The 19,552-nt window shown below is 33.0% G+C and overlaps 1 protein-coding gene across 1 annotated transcript; it reads right to left on the bottom strand.

The window, feature by feature from the left end:
* Window positions 1-6,179: 6,179 nt before the first annotated feature.
* On the bottom strand, window positions 6,180-11,565 carry LOC133821964 (ubiquitin receptor RAD23d-like). The gene is made up of 12 exons (XM_062254150.1): window positions 11,288-11,565; window positions 10,558-10,719; window positions 10,399-10,446; window positions 9,272-9,375; window positions 9,110-9,178; window positions 8,799-8,976; window positions 8,342-8,494; window positions 8,154-8,234; window positions 8,003-8,050; window positions 7,815-7,924; window positions 7,648-7,726; window positions 6,180-6,553 (listed from the first exon to the last, which is right to left on the bottom strand). Exons 1-12 carry the CDS (start codon window positions 11,351-11,353, stop codon window positions 6,437-6,439), a joined length of 1,215 nt encoding a protein of 404 aa, XP_062110134.1. The 5' UTR covers window positions 11,354-11,565; the 3' UTR covers window positions 6,180-6,436.
* Between the last annotated feature and the right edge of the window lie 7,987 nt (window positions 11,566-19,552).

Genomic DNA, 19,552 nt, shown 5'->3' with positions numbered 1-19,552 from the left:
ATATATACATATATAAAAATATATGTTTTTGTCCACAATGTGTGTCACCCACAAAGTGATCAACTCGTATTCCTCAATATAACTAGATGATGTGATCGATCACCTTATCACTTATGTGTGACTATCAAAGGAAATAATATAATTTTTATTAGAAATATTAGTTGATTACACCCAAAATATAACTTCTACTAGCGGTCAGACAAAGAAATAAAGTTAATAAATAAATTAGTAAATAATGTGAGAATAAATGAATGAGGTATATTTTTGTAGTTTTTATGAAGGATTATAAATAAAAAAATAAGATGTCACAAATGGTAACAAGGGAGAAAGTTCAATACTTACGTATATGCATTATTTCTTTATTTGGATCTTAATTCACAAAATTAAACAAAAGAAAAGTTGACATCACAATAATTTATTTGGAGGATTTAACATTAAAGTACAAAAATATTTCACAAAAAGTTATTTGAGTGATTAACATTCTTTACCATCAAAAGATGAGATAAGTTTGTGAAAAAATTAAAAATGATACTATATTATTGACAGTAATGCAATAAAAGATAACATTTATACATTTTTGATCCTGTATTTTTTCTTTACCTATCAGGACCCTCCGTTTTGACACATTATTTTTTGGATATATGTTTTGTAAAATGGTTCAAATAGACCATTATACCTGATCTTGATCAAAGTTTTTTTTAACTAAAATCACAAATAATTCACTTATCTAACTACTCATAACAAAATTAAAGTGCAATCATTCTACCAAACAACTGTGTTGTTATATTCAATGTTTTGTTCATCAAAATCAGGTTTACGGGTCTATTTAAACCACTTACAAAACAGAAAATCAAAAAATAATTTTTCAAAACACAAGTAGCTAACAAGTAATGAGACAAAATACAGTGACTAAAAATGTATAAACCCTAAAAGATTGGATATAAAACCTAACATGAAAATTACTTTTTTTTACCATTTATAAATAAATAGATAAAACATGACTAATTTCTATATATATATATATATATATATATAGTTTTAGCAAAAGTAGATATGTATGAAGGAGATGGAGAAAATGATAGAGAAATTATCAATATTAATTTTACTAATGTGATAATACATAGAAATAAATTGACTAGATCCATATACTATTGGTAAAGATAAATAGAGATAATAAGATGAAGAAGAAGAAGAGATGAAAGAACATAAATCACTCAAATGTATATAGAATTGAAGAACAAGGTGAATCAAAAATACCAAACAAAGTTACATTGAATATAGGATCATCCCTAACACTCTCAAGAAAATTAACCTATTATACTACACATTCTCATAATATTTGGCATAACTATGAAAATGAGCCTTTTATTATTATTATTATTATTATTTGAATTGGAAGAAGAATAATGTGATGATGGGGTTGTTGAGGAGTGATTGGAGTAAAGAGGTTGCATGTGTACAAAATCTGGTAATTATTGTTAAGGAGAAGCTGGAAATTGAAGCAGTTGCAAGAAGTTGGCATTTCTGAAAAATAATTCAAGAAAAACGATTCTGGGCTTTACTATGTTTAACAAGCTGGGAAGAAATGTAATGGGCCTTAGAAACAAATGGGAGCTCCTGAAGCTTTCGAAGGGCCCGTACTGTAGGAAGCCCGGTACTGTTCAGAGTACTGTTCACCTTGGAGAAATATCACCTTTTTTTTCAAATGCCAAAATGCACTTTAATTCCTATAAAATTACAATAAATTAAATCTAAATTAAACAAATTTATTTATAAAATATATCACAATATTTTTATAAAAATATTAATTAAAAATTAATTTATTTTGATAATGAAAATCAATAAATGTACATATTTTCACCACAAATCATAGTCCTAAATAGAAAGAATATGATAAATACATATTTACAAAGAAAAAGGTTATTCCATTTAGCACCAATTGACTTTATATAAGTTGGAAACTCAATCTTATTTATGTTGCAACATGTGGTGATCTTACATATTATATTTTAAAATTAAAATATATGGGACTCAATATTAAATTGCATCGACTACATGATGCATCAAGTGATGTTGAACACTTTTAGTATCCCATAACAATATTCATTGTGATAAGTTATCTAGAGCCCAGTTAAACTTCCACATTTCTCCACCCCCGACGTCCATTTGGGACATTGCTTTGTCGTGTTGGATTCTTTGATCTGCTTCAAATTATGTGTATACCAAAAATTTTGAGACCATATTTGTGGCATTCAACTAATTATATTCCTTCAAATTTCTCGAGGCTTTCTAGAAGTCTATCAAATATCACATCCGGTCTATTTATGTCTAAGGTAGATCATTATATCTATACTTTCAGGCTCAAATTTAAGAGAGTGTATTATAAATAAAGCCTTACAAGAAACCATATGGAAAAAACATTACTTTTATAAAGGAAATGGTCAATCCACTTAACACCACTTAATTTTTCAGTTAGAACCTCACTTCTATTCCTAAATGGCATTTCCCTATCAAGTGAATAATTATCTTTTATTCTCTTTCTTAAATTATTTGAAAATAATCTTATCATTTCTTTTTATAATTTGAATGTACAATTATTCTTAAGAAAAGTTTATTTTTTATTTTTGGGCTTTTTTTATCTCTTTACAATATTAGTAAAGATACTACTATAATAATATCACATATTATATTTATATTATACTATACATAATATAATCATTTTTATAAAAAAATCCATAATAAAAAATATTGATGACCATTATACTTTCTATTTTAGTTTTTTTTTTAAAATGTCTCTTTCCATATATGTAATGATTTAAGATTTTAAAGATTATTGTATTAAAATAATACTAAATGATCAAAATATGAAATTAAATGAAATAATAAACAAATTCAAACTACAAATGCCCATTTCAAATGGCTCATATTTCATAAAAAAAAAACACATGGTAAAAAAGTGATATGATGGAGACGTATGATTCTACAAATTTCTGCAATTACAGTAAATAATATATTTTATTATGTTGTGGAGTATGAAGAAAAATAAACATAATTATTTTTAAATAATCTTGTAAACACAACAAACAAATTTATATCAAAATGTTCATGTTTACATTTTTATTAAAATATAAACATAAAATGGTTGTTTACATTGACATCGTCAAACTATTCAATGTTCATCTCATATAAACTTTTATGTTTGTAATAATCAACGATTTAAAAAAACATAGAACATAATATTTAAATGTTTATTTTTAATATTATAAACATATACATATTAGATTACTATACTTTGACAGTTTGTTAAAATTAATATATTTGATGTTCATTTAAAAATAAACATTAGAGTATATTTTCTTAAGATGGACAACAAAAAAACATATATCTAGTTTTGGTCTGATTTCTCATGTGCAAGGTGAGTGTGAGGTATGGTCCATTGTCTGTTTGCCAAAATCTTTTGGAGGATTGGGTTTTGGTGAAGGCTCTAAGTGGAACAAGGCAATACTAGGCAAATACATTTGGGCTATTAGTCATCAACAGAAGTCTCTGTGGGTGAAATGGATACACTCTGTTTATTTAAAAGGACAAAATTTCTGGCACTACCAACTTAAGGCAGATACAAGTTGGTACTGGCGTAAAATCTGTCATATTCGAGGAACTTTTACTCAAAAGGACATTGATAAAGCTAGTAGTCAAGGGAGGTTCAAAATTGGGTTACTATATGCGAGTTATTTACATCAAGATCCAGTCAAGTACCATCATTTTGTGTGGAATAGAATGAGTGTACGTAAAAATAGATTTATTACTTGGCAAGCAGTGAATGCTAAGCTGTTAACCCGAGATCACTTGCATAGGGTGCTTATGCATCTTGACAGTACTCTCTGCCCGGTCTGTGAACAAGCTGAAGAGAACCATGTACATTTATTTTTTGATTGCTGTTTCTCTCAGCAGGTGGTGCTACAAATTCAAGATTGAATTGGCTGCAAATGACCTTTAAATTTCAGTAGCTGGACCAGGTGGATTGAAGATATGAGAAGGGGTGTTAAGGCAACATTGGTGGCGGCTGTTTTCTCAGCAACAGTTTATTACATTTGGCATAATAGAAATACTTGTTTTGTTCATAGTTACTCTCTTAGAGTCAATCTTGTGGTTGAGTTGATAAAAAAAGATATTATATACAGATTTAGCTGCTTTACACAAAAGAAACTGAAAGGAAATGAGAAAACTTTTAGTTACGAGAATATGCTCCTTGTAATGTGGCTGAGACCTTCTCCTTACAGGGTTGTTTGATTGTATTTGTTTATGATTAATAAAGTCTTATTTCTTGATAAATAAAAAAAAACATATATCTATAATGTTTATGTTTATATTCTCTATATAAAAAATAAACATAAAAAATATTATACGCATCTCACATAAATATTTTGGTTTATTATGATATAAAATAATCAAATATATGTTAGCTTAATATTTTTCATCATCGACCTATAGTATGTTGGTGCCATAGAAACTTTTTTGTTTATTTTGTTAAATTACTAAATAAAAAAAATATATATAATATTTAAAATGTTTATTTTTAATATAAAATAATCAAATACATTTTAGTTTACATTTAATCATTTTATTTTTTAATATTATTATAATTTTTTTCACACAAACATAAAAAATTTAGTATATTTTTAATGAAAATAAACATCTAAGTATACTTAGTATAATAAAAATGACATAAACATAAACAATTTAGTATAATTTGTTTTAACATAAATATAAACCATTAAGTATATTTTAATAGAAAAGTCTAAGCAATTGGGTATGGCGATTTGATAGAGAAGCCAATATTTTTGTGTAAAAATAGTTCATTTGCTTGTGTATGAGAATATTGAAAAGACACGTTTTTTCTTTAGCAAAAAAAAATAGGCATTTTTTATTTATTTCAAAAGCATTTTTTAGTGTGAATGGTAAAAATACACGTTAATTACACAATCCATTAAAATATTCCAATCTATTCAATTTCTAAAAAAAATCCCTCATTTTAATTAAAATAAAAAAAGTAGTACGAAATGTATAAATTTATATAATTAGTATAAACAGTATTATTATAGTAATTCTTATTATTATTGTAATCTATATTGTAATTTTCCCTTTTTTTTTCATACATTTGTAACTTATTAATCTCCATTTCATTTTAGGCAGTTTATAGGCCACTCAGAGGATTGAGCTTATTTTTTGTGAAACTTTACTTTACTTGGCTCAAGTTTTTGGACTTCTTATTGGGTGTATTTATTTATTTATTTTTTAATAGTTTTATAATCTACAATTTTAGATATCTCTCTCATATAAGTAGCAACACAGTTAACTTTTGTTGATAAAAGAATTCCTTCAACTATATGTTACTTATGAATAGGTAATTTAATCACTTTTCAATAAAAAAGAAGAAAAAAAATACCCGACCCAAAAAAAAAAACAATTAATACGTCTAGTTCAAATCAATGACAGAATCTCCTAGTCTAATCCATGTGTATTATAGCACGAGAGTACACCAACAATATCACCTTGTTTGTTCAAAAACAGAGTGACATGCAAAAGATCACTGATGATGAACTAGTTCCTAGGGCCAAGAATGGGCTTAATTAAATTCATATGCAAAATTCGTTCCTCCAAGGCTAAACAGAGATTTAAAAAATAGAAAATAAAAGAGGCCAGACCTAATCCGGAGATAATTGTAAAATCAAATACAAATTCTTTTAATTGATTTGAGTTTTCATTAGTCTCAGTCTTGGAATAAAAACCAAAACAATGATTCCTATATTTCTTTTCGAGATAACATTTTGTCCACGCTTGCTAATCCCTAAATATATGATTTGTAAAGAAGAAAGAATTGGAAAGAAAATGAAATCCGAATGGGACGTTTGCAGAGATATGAAGCTTAAACACTCTCCGAACTCATCTCAAAAAAATAATAACAAGAATGGATGAAAAACCAGATATTTGATATTTTAATTTTTTTTATTAGTGATGAAATCCATTATTGATTAGTAAACTTGAATTTGTTTATAGAAAATGAACCGAAAGTTAGAGGTTAGAACACTCTTTTAAGTATATTACTACTGGCATGGCAGCTGAAAGAAGCCACAAAAGCATAGAGAACTGTCTAAACAGAGTGTTATACAACAATGGAATGGATGATAAAAACATCTATATTTTTATAAATTTTTTTTTTAAAATGAATCCTAACAAGAGACCGAGACAACAGAGGCAGAGAGAGATTATAGGTAGAAAGATACAACTTTTACACTCGTCCACTCCAGACACTTCACATCATTTTATGCTCCAAACAGAAAAATGTTATAAGAGGTGTGGAGAGAGAGAGAGAGAGAGAGAGAGAGAGAGATTACTCTGAGACCTTTTTTCTGGAGAGAGAACCCAATAGAGTGATCTAATCCTCAAACTCGTGCATGTGATCTAAGAGGTAATTTGCAGCCAGCTCCTCATTTTTGTTGCAGGCAAAGAACACCTCCAACACAAGGGCCCGATCGAATCCCATTGCTTCAAGCTGATAACGAGACATTTATGGGGAAAAACACAAGTAAAGCCCACACACACAATCACAAAACAACTGAATTTAACACAAGTCACAGTAAGAATACTAATTTTTATATGTATGCATAGTTTGGCAAATCCTTAATTGTTGTAGGGTAAGTCCACCAATAGATGATAAAATTAAGCATTAAGAATTTTAAACAAAATATATATTATTATATAAATCTACTAATTTGAATGGAAAGAATTTAAACAGCTAGTTTAAGTGGTTGGATTCGTTTGAGTTCAGATATCTGCACATGTATCTTAGCAAATATAAAATTAAAATACCATCTACAGCATCAGTTGTGTGGCAAATTTCTAACAAAAAAATTTAGAGCATTCTTAATATGCAATCACAGTATCGTCAGCTGAAACAATGCTTGACATGCAAACACGGCATAATCATGCGAAACCTTCCTAAGAAACAAACACAGTAAGTGATGTGTTCAGCCTTCTCTAGTTTTCTGTATTACGTTTATGTATTTTATGTTATATTTTATTAGAAGCAGGTTGATTTACTTATTTAAGATAATCTTACTCTATTTTAGTTAGCTGGAACATCTTATGTAATATTTAAACCTTTGGGGTTTCATTAAAAAAAATTCAGAGTATATCCAACTAAGACTTTCTTTTCTCTTCTCTTTCTCTATCACCTCTTTCTTCATCAGTTAGCACAATAGGACACATTCTTTAACAGGTGAGCACAATATTATCACAATAGGACACATTCTTTAATAGGTGAGCTCAATATTATCTACTCTATCCTAATATGCGATTAAATTTAGATTTTAATAAGAAAAAGTAGAGAACCATTTGATACGAGTAACAATTAGTTTAACAAAGAGAACATAAAATACCACGTCTCTCAACCCTAAACACTTCAAAACCCTAAGAATCATGTCCAAAAAAAATCCAAATCAATGTCTAATACTCTGATCTTAAAAGGCTTTAAAAACCCAGGAATCGAGTACAAAAAACATAGCATTTAAGCAACGGTAAATATTCAATAAGGTTTATAAACAGACAATACTTTAGCTTCTGTCACAAATGAAAAAGTGGACTTACACGTTCAATGGCTTCCCGCTCCTCAGGGGTGACAGTTACTGACTGTGGCATGTTTGCAGCAAGCTGCCCAAGTACATTCCTGTAAATTGTAGAAGCAGTGCATCTCATAATTTGTCAAGATAAATGCATGCATGTTTGTGAATTAGGCATATAAAAGAAAGCCTCACCCCTCTCCACCTTCTACAGGTTCATTTATCAAGCGAAGAAAGTCGGCCTGATGCTCCTGGATTAGCCTCATGAGATGAGGATTTTGCTTCCCTAGTTCTTGAAGCATTGGCTGTCATAGAAACTCAATCATAACACAGGAGTGTAAAAAAGATGTGGAAGAAATCATATATAGGCAAGGAAAAGAAACCTGCAAAATTTGTGGGTTCGCTTGCACCATTGCCCGCAAAGCATTGAACTGAGAAAATAACACCCAAAAAAAGAGTTAGGCAGCCAGCACATATATCCAACAGATAGAAGCTTAATATTAAGAGTCCAAATTTTAATAGGGGAAGAGTTACCTGTTGACTGTTCCGTAGAAAATCAAGGGTTCCAGCACTAGCAGCACCAGTAGCACCAGAACCACCGAGGTTTGGAAGTCCCTGTTTAAGACATTTAAGTTAGCATATTATTGAACAAAAGCACTTACGTTAGAACATCAGTAAATGAATATCAAACCAAATTGATCAAAAAAAAATTCAGTAACTACCTGGGGAAAAAGGTCTAAAGGACTTGCATTAGGCCTATTTGAAGGGACAGCTGTTGGTTGTGCTGACTGCAAAGGTTGAGATGTAAGATCAGCAGCTTGAGCATTTGCAGGGCTTCGGGCCACTGGTGGAATGTCGGCTTGCTCAGGAATGCCCTGATTGTTTGTCATCAAGGATAACATCAAATTGACATATTAATTCAAGAAAGAGCAAAATCAACCATAATGAATTTACACACGAGGACTAAGATTAGTAATAAGTCCCCATGTTTTCATTTGTAATTACATCAAGAATATATTTTATTTCTGTCTTGCAACTAAGATGTTCAGTAACGAATAACATCACAAACTTTCAAGGGACAAAATGAAAAATAAAGTGTACAAGTTAAAGTGAAGCACGCATGGTCATGTAATGAACAAGAGAAACTTCAGAATAAGTGATCGAAACATATTAACTTACAGAATAGAGATATTCAACAGCTCTCTCAGGGTTGTTGAAAGCAGCACGCAAAGCTCGGATAACAGTATCTCTATCCCAGGTTCCTCCACCCATATCCAAAATTTGTTGAATTGTTCCCTCTAAGTTGTTTCCAGCAACAAGGTTAGATGCTGCTTGGCCATAGACATCAGCATCTGGCCTGCTTCATCGAATACAGCGAATGTTTAAAGAATAAACTAACTAAGCAGGAAGAGAACATGAAGAAGAGAGTGACAAGATCTAGTAACAAATAAAAAGAACAATAAAAATTAAAAGCACAGAAATAGACATACACTACTGTGGCTGAAGCAGCAGGAGGAGGAGGGGGAATTGAGCCAGGAGCAGGAGCAGGCGTCACATGTCTGATAAATGATTAGACAAATCACAAACAGAAAACAAATTTTTATATTTCTGTAAAAAAAAAAAGGTGTTGAAACAACTGCTGCACAACTCACAGTGTTGGCATTTCTACAGGGGCCTGAGTTGTTGTTGATGTGGGAGCAGCTACAGGAACAGGAACAGGAGCAGGAGCAGGAGAAGGGGTGCTTGTTTGTGGTTGCTGAGAAGCAAAGCAAAATATCCTTCAGTAATTAAGGTTAATAATAACATATATTCAAACTGAGACAGAAAACAGAAACTAACACGTATAATCAATAAAATTATCATATAAATATAGTCAAGAATATAGGTTTTAACCAATCAGCATTGAGACACTATTACAAACTCAGCAGAAAAATCTAGAGGTAATACAAACAACTCGAAAATGCAACCAAAGAAAAAGGTGTCTTCATAGTACATACATTTTACTACACATTGAAAATGTAACATAGACCCTCTGAATTTTAGATATCATAAAAACACTGGTATGACTAAGATAAATATACTTTAAGGGGGCATTTGTTTTGGGGGTTTGCGTAGGGGGGATGGGAAAGTTGAAACTTTCTAATGTTTGGTTCAATAATTAAGGAGGAAAACTTTAATATTTTGTGGGACCCACGGCATATTTGTGAGTTATCTGAACACTTTTCTCCACTTGAGTTTCACTTTACTACAACCTTCTCTCCTAAACCACATTCCAATGCTAACCCACACTCCAAAACAAACGGCCCCTAAGAAGTTGTACTTAGATTGCCAAGTAATACAGAAGGAAATAAAGTTAAATTTTTCCGTTTCCAACTAATTAGAGTCTAATAGTATGAAATTCTAATATCTTTCTGCTTCGAAAGTAAATAAGCAAGTAATCCTAATAGAGAGTACTCAAACCATTACAAACCAGAGGTGGAAAAACTAAGCATATTTCCAGAAGCTTCCCGATTTAAACCAGCAGATGTTAGCATCAAAATTTCAAAAATGCACCCAGAAACTGGGAAGTAGCTTTAATTCTTTATGGGGCTATGACCACAAGAGATTATTGTTTTGAGCAAAGACTAGCCTAATACTACAACGGCAATAGTGAAACAATTCATTTCCAATATTGACCAGATTGCGCAATAAATAATGGTTATGGATAAACAATTCCAACTACCACTAAAAAGAGACAACATAATGGTTATGGATAAACAAGAAACAAATGTCCGAATACCTTACTAGGTGCACTTGTTGTTGAGCCCTCCCCAGACGAGCTTTTAGTCTAGCAATGTTGTGAGTCCATAAAGTAAATAATTAGGATAGAATAACAGCCAAATAACATAATTCACACAAGCAAAGATAAATTGAAAGAAAAAAAATAGTGGAATAATACCTTCGTCAACATTATAACAACAAAGCTATTTTCTGCAACTTTGTTCTCGTCCAATGTAGTTCCATCTTTAAGAACTTTCCCTTGATGAATGAGCATCTGCTGCGCCGCAGGATATACATCTGAACCTTGAACGGTCTCAATACATTTCTTCACATCAGAAACCTGACAAGTACTATTGTCAGCTTTAAAATATATTTCATTCCATATGATTTGCCAGATGAAGCATCAAAATGCAGCACACTAGTCCAGTACGACAGCATTATAGGGAATAAGTGGTAAACTATAACAAGATGTCCTGATTCTTTCTTCCTCTATAAGCAAAGCACAACAAAAATCATGACCCAACAAACAAGTTAAGTATAAACAAGTTTGAAACAAGAAAATATTCCAAAACCCAGCTCCCAAACTCGAAAAAATAAACGACCCAACTAACTAAATTGCAAAATTTGAAATTGACATAGAACACAAAATTGAACAATTAAACCATAAATTCAAATATTTCAATCCAAATTCAACTCAAATCAGTACGAATTCCAACCCTAAAGCACTAACCAGAGTTAAGACAAACCCTAACATAGATTTCACAAATACGATCCGAATTGAAAATAACACGTACAAGAAGCTAAAATAACTAGAGAAAAAAAAAATCAATAAAATTCAAATGCAAAACAGATTCAGAAAACAATAACTGGAAAAAAGAACAATTGGGGCGGCCGAGGGTGAACATTACCATGTCTTCAGGCTTTACTTCGATTTCAAAGTGAGTACCCTTGAGAGTCTTGACAAAAATCTTCATCTTGAATTACTCGATCGTCGTTCTTCACAGCCCTAAATTTTGGTTTTTCACACTCTGAACTCCCGATCTCGAAGGGATTTTACAAACCCTAGAAGAGTGAAGACTGGGAGAGGAGCAAAGAAAGAGAGAAGCAAACGGAACCCGCAATCTAAAGAAAGAGCTTCCGCGAACAAGAAAATGAGACGAAAAGATGAATTGAAAAAAGAAAAGCACAACATTCACCTCTTTAATATATATTATGAATGGGCGGTACTGTCTGACACGCGCTTCAGATGAAATTCTATTTCACGCGCTTTAAGATGAGGATGTTTTCTGACGTGGAAAGCGGATGAACCGACTGTGAAGTTGGCAAGTCTAAGTGGAGTTTCGGCAATCATTTTCTCTGTCACGGTATTCTTTTTCTTTCTCTCTTCTATTATATTAGGAAAAATAAATTTAATATATGTCCTAATGGATTATCCAAAATGAAAGATTAAATTCTATGAGGAATATTACATTATAGATTATTTATATTAACAAATGTTATAATGATACCATGAATTCAAATTATATTATAAATATATAAATATAAGAAATACAATGATTATAGTATGTGGATTGATTGGGGTATATTAAAATATGATTGTCATCTATAGTTTCAACACAATTTTATAATACAAAATAAATGATTATATTTTTTTAATTGGATATTGAAAGAAAAGGAAAAATAATAATTCAAATTTTTGTACGCCTTCAAAACTTTCCTAAAATAATAAAATGTGGTTAAGGTGTAGTGCTGAAATCATTCACCAACCACATGATGTCATTCATTATGGTCAATCACAAATAAGAACATAGTCACTTGTTCTTCAACAGACAGATATCCTGAATCCAGGACCGTTATATTGTGTATTTTAAATTGTGTCAGACTCGCTAATCAAGTCATTTGGTTATAAACGTGTAATTAAGGTTAATGTCAAGGGTTATGGTTAAAAACTTTGGTCAAAGAAACTTTTGACTTTTATTTAAAAAGTTTATACATACATGGGATCCAAAAAATATTACAACCAAACTTTTAAAAAGGTGTATATACATCAAAATTACAACCGACCGACATAAGTAGAAAAATCAGGGCTACAACCCCAGTTCCTCTTAGACATCATCGGCCGTGGTGGACGAGCAGCCGCATATGTACACGCCGCCACCGAAGCTCTCCAACTCATGGCTGGTCAAGCATTTCTTTACCCTTACCTCCACCACAAAGCACCTGTGAGCCAAGGCTCAGCAAGAAAACTTAAACATGTGCATAAATAGAAAATACAGATTCCCAGATACTTATCTAGCTTGTCCAGCAGTAATAACCTACTCATAATGTCATTCAATTACAAATAAATGGTCATTGGACCAATTTGGGGCCGCTACCCTGAAAAGTTGACCATAGAGTCAACCCCGGGGCCCTATGCCCAAGCTATGTGACCATAGAGCCACCTAGGTCCCTCGCCCTCGCCCTCAGCTCTGAGTAACTAGCCATAGAGCTAGCCAAACATCTCTGGTTTTCCAACGACCATAGGGTCATCGCCCAACGTAATAGTATGTTGTTGATTTAGGCCTAAGCCTTTCGACCAGCGCGCAGCGCGCTATTGTCGTCCTTGACTAATAAGTCAAGCCTGAACCAGGTATTCGAATATCAATACAGAAGCAGATATGGATAGGCATACCCCAACAAGATAAACACGCATACATATTAATCACATAACATCATCAGGTAACCGTAATCATGGTAATAATCAAGCTTATTTAACGGGACCACGCCCTAGCCACGCAAACCATGCGAACAGTCAGGCAACACTTAAGCAAGTAAGAATATTCAAGTACGTTTAACCAATAAGTGAAAACGATAACTTAAACATAAACGTTCTCAGGGGCCCAAGCTCTAATCATAATTTTTATTAACAACTGGGCTAAGCCCTAATCACATATAACACGTATTGGGTGAAGTTTTGTTTTCTTACATCAAGTTCGAGTATAGCGTAAAATAATAATGACCCTCGAGCACGATCCCGATTCCGAGCCCCTAGCGATAACCTAGTCACAACAAATTCTTGAATCCTAACCCAAGCCATCAATTCTGTAACGCTTTGGTTACTCCAAGACAGTTATTGTGAACTTTGAACTGTGCGTAACTCGCTAATCGAGTTCCTTGGTTATAAACGTGCATCTAGGTGTTATTAATAGGTTAAGGTGTAAAACCAATCAAAAAGGAAAGTATATATTTTATTTAAAAAAATAAGACTGATCATGGGCATGTAAAACGCTTACAAGTTATTTACAATACAAAATGGTCATTACAGTGTAAAATTTACAACCCGCCGACCTAAGCGGCAAAAATAGGGTTAACCCCTAGTTCCTCTAAGAAACTCATTGGACGTGGTGGTCAAGTGGCCGCATATGTACACATCACCACCTAAACTCTCCACTCAAGGTTGGGTGAGCTTTTCTTTCCCTTTACATGCACCACATAGCACCCATGAGTCAAATCCCAGCAAGAAAACTCATTACTGCATGTATATAATATCAAATGATGATCATGATAATCATCCAGGACTTATAGCCCTAAACAGAGGAGTGACAGTTGTAAAAGTCACTAATGTGGGTTCCGTACCCTTTACAAATGAGTAATCAATTCACTAGCTTAAACAGGATAAGTGACTGATGAGCGAGTCACCAATGTAAACCAAGGGAGTGACCATGGAGTCACTACTGTGGGTTCCGTACCCTTAGCTATGTGACGATACAGTCACCTGGGCCTTCTGGCCCTGGCTCTTAGTAACTAGTCATAGAACTAGGCAAGCGCTTTTAGTTTTCATCGAACTTGGGGTCGGTCTGGCATTAATGCTCATGATGAGTCATTCAATGCAGATATCAATTAGATCTAATCTTTTATCGGCTCTGCGTTCATTAAGCTTATGCCGCTCCTGACTTATAGATCAGTATCATGTGACCAGTGCTCAAAACTACTGTTGAACTTGTCTAGTAAGTCACAGCTTCATAGGTAGTTCCGACACCATTGTCGATTCTGACTAGTAAGTCAGTGTCATTCACAACTAAGCAAGATTTGCTAAGCATTTGATATGCAATCACTGTCCACATTTAAACTCTCAACATGCCTCAATAATAACCATGCATGTCATATACGGGGTGCAGTTTTCTTACCTTTGGTTCGAGCGAGAATTAGTAAAAGAACGACCCTTGAGAACGATCAACCTTTTAGTTCCTTGATGGTCACCTGATCATAACCAATTATAGGATTCCATCAATAAAATGAATAACAAAGGTTCCCAGACCAAAACCTAGCCTTCGAGACATCCAATCCTACTAAACCGGGTAGTAGGATCGATCTTGATGCCTAAGGTTTGAATCCCTAAGCCAAAAACCCAATTTTGGCCAAAATGCCACTAAGGGTCGCGGCCCTACTTAACCATGCTACGGCCCGCCTCCTCAACCAGAAGCGGTCGTACATCCTTTCCCTAACACGGGCCGCGGCCCTCCTTCCCCATGCCGCGGCCCAACAGCCCAGCAGCTTCTCCCTTCCTCTTCCTCAAGCTTGGGTCGTGACGCTCTAGAACAGAGTCGCAGCCCCACCTGAAACCCAGCCAAAAACTCCTATTTTTCCCCTTCGAACTCATTTCAAAACCTGATTAAAACTCTCCCAATATCACTAAGAAAAACCACCAACTGTTACCACAACTTATCTACCATATAAGCATCAAAACCCAAGCCTTACACCAATCAAAACTTCATCAAATTCCCCATTTCAATGATCAAAACTCCAAACCTTAAAACCAACACAAAAACAGAGCAAGATACTATAAAATGAAACTAGAACCTTACCTTATGCTTGAATTGAAACATCTTCAATGGTTGAACACTAGCCTAAGACCTCAAGCTTCAAACTCCAAGTTTGAATCCCCAACTTGCTTCAAAAATTCAAAGGAGGGAGAAGAGAAAGAGGATGATCGTGAGGAATGAAACAAGGCTCTGTTTTTGGTTTTGTTTCTACAGCCTTCAACCTATATATAGCCTAGGTCAAATGACCAAAATACCCTCTGTGCTTAATTCATCCCTTAACAACCCCAAAGGGTAAAACCGTCATTTTCCACCTATCTCGTTAATCATAATTAATGCTCTCCAATTCCCGTTATTCTCAAATACTAATAAAATCATATCCTATTACCCTTTAATTCCCGGTAATGCTCTAATCATCAAACCACCCCGAGACTCACCCCAAGCCCCGAACTTAAACTTGTTATGACCAAACCGACAATTTGTATTCAAAGATCGTCTCATGCCGAATAGCTCAAACAAATCCACATTATAATATGGCCTCAACAATAGTTCACCGACATGCATACAAATATACAATTACGCCCTTAATGGGTCAAATTACCAAAATGCCCTTATGATGAAATGTGGACCCTCATGCATGCATTTATCATCATATAATAATATAATTCACATAAACAAGCACATAATAGTTTAATGACGTAATAAATCAATTATGGCCCTCCCGGCCTACTAATCCAACTATTAAACTGCATTAGGGATTTTGGGGCATTACAAATTCCTTGGTTTCCAACCAAATCTTAACGTCTCAAGAGTAAACTTAGAACAGCTGAGAAAGAGAGAGAAAGAGACAGAGTCAGTTTGAGTGTGTGAGGTGTTTATATTTTGTTTCCTAGAGGCTTAAACGACTTAAGCTAATCCTGAAGCTCGAGGTACCAAAAAATTCCCCAAGGGCAAAATGGTCAAAATCCCCAATATTCTTTCGTAATCTCATTAACTCCAAATATATCCTCAATTATTCATTCGCATTACCTGATAACCCAATTTAATGTGAGATACCTAAAATACCCATTGACTCGCCCCGAGTCGAGTGTTGGGTCCCGTTGTGACTTTCTCGCTAACTTTCTCCCTAGAATCGTCTCGTGCCGAGTAACCCAAATAAACCCACATAATAATATGGTCTCTCACATATATGCACACATATACAATTATGTCCATAACAAGCCAAATTACGAAAGTTGTCATTCTAATAAGAAACGTGCCCACATGCATATTTAATACTCCTAAACATGCATAACTACTATTATCATACAACTCACATAATCACAATCAAATAAACATATAATTCCATATATTGTCATCCTGACCCCCTAATCAAGGCCCTAAGCCTTATTAGGTAATTTTGCGACGTTACAAATACATTTTTTTCCTTTAGAACACCACAAAATATTTTGAAGACATCTTTAATCATTCCGAACAAATCATAACACCTAGTCCAATTGTCGTGCAACACTTCCATAACGTATTAATGGCATGAAAGAGCTGAATTTCTACAAGTTTGCTGAAATAGATATAATTGATTATATTCCTCGCAAGCAAAATACAGCAAAATCTCTCCAAACTCATCATCTGAATCGTCCGGTAAATTATCCTTGTTGAACCGAGCAACATTTTAAGACATTTAATCCTGGTAGTAGAAAAAACTTTTAAATTTTACATTCAATATATAAAAATATAAACACTCAAAGTCAAATCATAAAACAAAATAAGCAAAATAAGTCATCCAGTCAATAGCTAAACAAAGTCATCCAGTCAATAGCTAACAAATTCACCCAATCAATAGCTTAACAAACTCATCCAGTCAATAGCTAAACAAAACTAAAATTAACAGCTAAACAAAGTCATCTTGTTCATAGCTAAACAAAGTCTAAACTTTTCACTTAAAATTCAGCAACCAATCTATTATTCTATGCTCTAGCATCTTTAGAAGCAGTGCTCTGGACACCTCGTTCTCAAACTTCTTAATAACTTTTGCATATACTTCTCCACTAATTCCATCAATTTGATTAAGAGCTTCAACACTCTCATCCAATAAGTAATGTGATGCAGATGTTGCCATTGATCTCTTTATCAATTCTATGTTTCACTTTGCAGTTTCATTATATGGTTCCAGTGCATCTGCCAAAGCTGATGAGAACTTTGCTCTTTTTACTGATCGAGAGTTCGAAGTGGTTGTTGATTTACCTTTTCTTTTGCTACCATCCAAAATCACTTTCTTCATTCCTAGTAGAAGGACTTATTGATGTTGCATCATCATCATTATTATCTCCATCATTAGAAGGACTTCGAGTTGAAGGATGAGCATTGGAACCAGTTGCAGTAGTATCACCAAAGATAGTGCATAATTTCTCATAAAACTAACAACATTTCTTTCTAAATATTTTATCAAACTTGTTAACCTACACGAAATGAAATTTTATTGATAAAATATACCAATACTTATTAAAATAAAACAAGCAAAAAAATCAATTTTAAATAATTTTACCCGAATAAGTTTATCCCAAACTTCATCAGCCGCACTAATTTCTTCGGTCACTGCATTGTCTCCCATACCAGTCTCTTTCAGTAAAGACTTAAAATCTTATGCTTTTGTTTTAACTGATTGTATTTGTTCCTTAGTTGCATGTCACTATAATTTCTTTTTGCTCTTGCACAAATTTCTTCCTTTATATATTTCCATGATTGCTTTGTAAATGTTGTGGTGTGCTTTGCAATTGGGCTTAGATGCATATAATGACCCATATGTTTGCTTTATATATGGAATTTTCCAAATAAAATATTCATAAAATGATAGGTTTTATTTGGACCCATTAGAAAATGTAAAGTTTAAATTCATCTCTTGTGGGTGGTTCCACTTGTAAATACTCATTTGCTTTGCATGACTGTAGTGAGCTTAATCAATTAATAAAATGAAGGTTTAAATTCCTGTCTTTTGGACCTTGTATGTAAGTATGTGGGCATTTGTAGTGGGAACAACATATTAGACCCAACCCTCCTCCATGCAAGCTCAATTATTAAGGCTCATTTTCCTGAGTTTGACTTAATTATATAGGTTCATTATAATAGTTAAACCTAAATATTGATTAGCAACAAATTAATTTTAAATTAATTTAATTTGTTTCAATGTGACACTTTAGAATTAATAGAAAATTATAGGACTTTGGTTTTAAAAATTTAACTTTTTCAATTTTTTGGAGAACCATTTTCATTAATTTTAAAAAATAAATAAATAAAAAAAATACTATTTTTTAATTTTATAATGAGCTTATTTTAAGAATTATATTCGATCTCCACCGTTGGTTTAACAAGGTCAATACCTTAAAAGGGCCTCGAGACATTTTGATTCGTCCCCTACGGAAGATGTTCATTAGTTATTTTGATAATGTTAGATTTTGAAAGATAGATAATTATAGGTCAAATTCTACTAGACTCACCCATTTGGTGACTACTAGGACTAAATCTATTGATTATCAAAACTGTGGATCTAGCTCATAAAATAAGAGATTTTGTTTTCTTATTTTGATCGAATAGTAGGTTGTTAATGATGGTGGCCACTATTAAATAAGTTTACAACTTTATTTAACTAGTGGTATTTTTTACTCTCGCCAACTAGGACAATGATATCATACATTTGTTAAAAACCTAAAGAAATAGAGATATGATTATTTTTGGTATTTTTTTATCATATCTTACATATTTATGGTATATGTTGTGATATTTCTTGAAATTTGTGTGAATAGGAGTTTTATTGAGCAAAAGTGATTGATTTCTATTTTATTGATAATTAATAGTTTTAAGTATGGTTGTGTCTACTCCCATCCTTTCTCAACTTTCGATGGAGAAACTCACTGGAGAAAACTTCCTTAAGTGGAAGCAAAACATCAACACTTTGTTGATTGCTAGGGCCAACCCCTTATTACTCCATGAAAAGTTGGGATGCTGCATCCATGATGGGTTGTAGGAATTAGAATAAGGACCATTCTTATTTTGATTCCCCATGTAACACACAGCTGCTGGATTGGAAGGACAATTGTCAAAAGTATGACCCTCGCCACAATACACACAAGAAATGTTATCCATGTGCCCTATTTGTGTCTCGATAGATTGCCCCATTGAATTATTCATTCCCATGTTCATTTTCTTGAGCATATTCGAAATAGAGGAAATTTGGGCCGCCAAAGAAGTGATGGCATCTACATCATGAATAACAGCCACCTTTCTACCTGTAGTTGATTTAGTAATGGGCCACTGATAGTTGTTGTTGGATATCATCTCAAGGATTTCATATGCCTCATTATAGGACTTAGCAAGAAAAGC

The sequence above is a fragment of the Humulus lupulus genome, chromosome 3, assembly GCF_963169125.1.
Source record: "Humulus lupulus chromosome 3, drHumLupu1.1, whole genome shotgun sequence".
Lineage (NCBI taxonomy): Eukaryota > Viridiplantae > Streptophyta > Magnoliopsida > Rosales > Cannabaceae > Humulus > Humulus lupulus.
The sequence above is the reverse complement of the archived record's forward strand: the minus strand, read 5'-3'. Positions and strand labels throughout refer to the sequence as shown.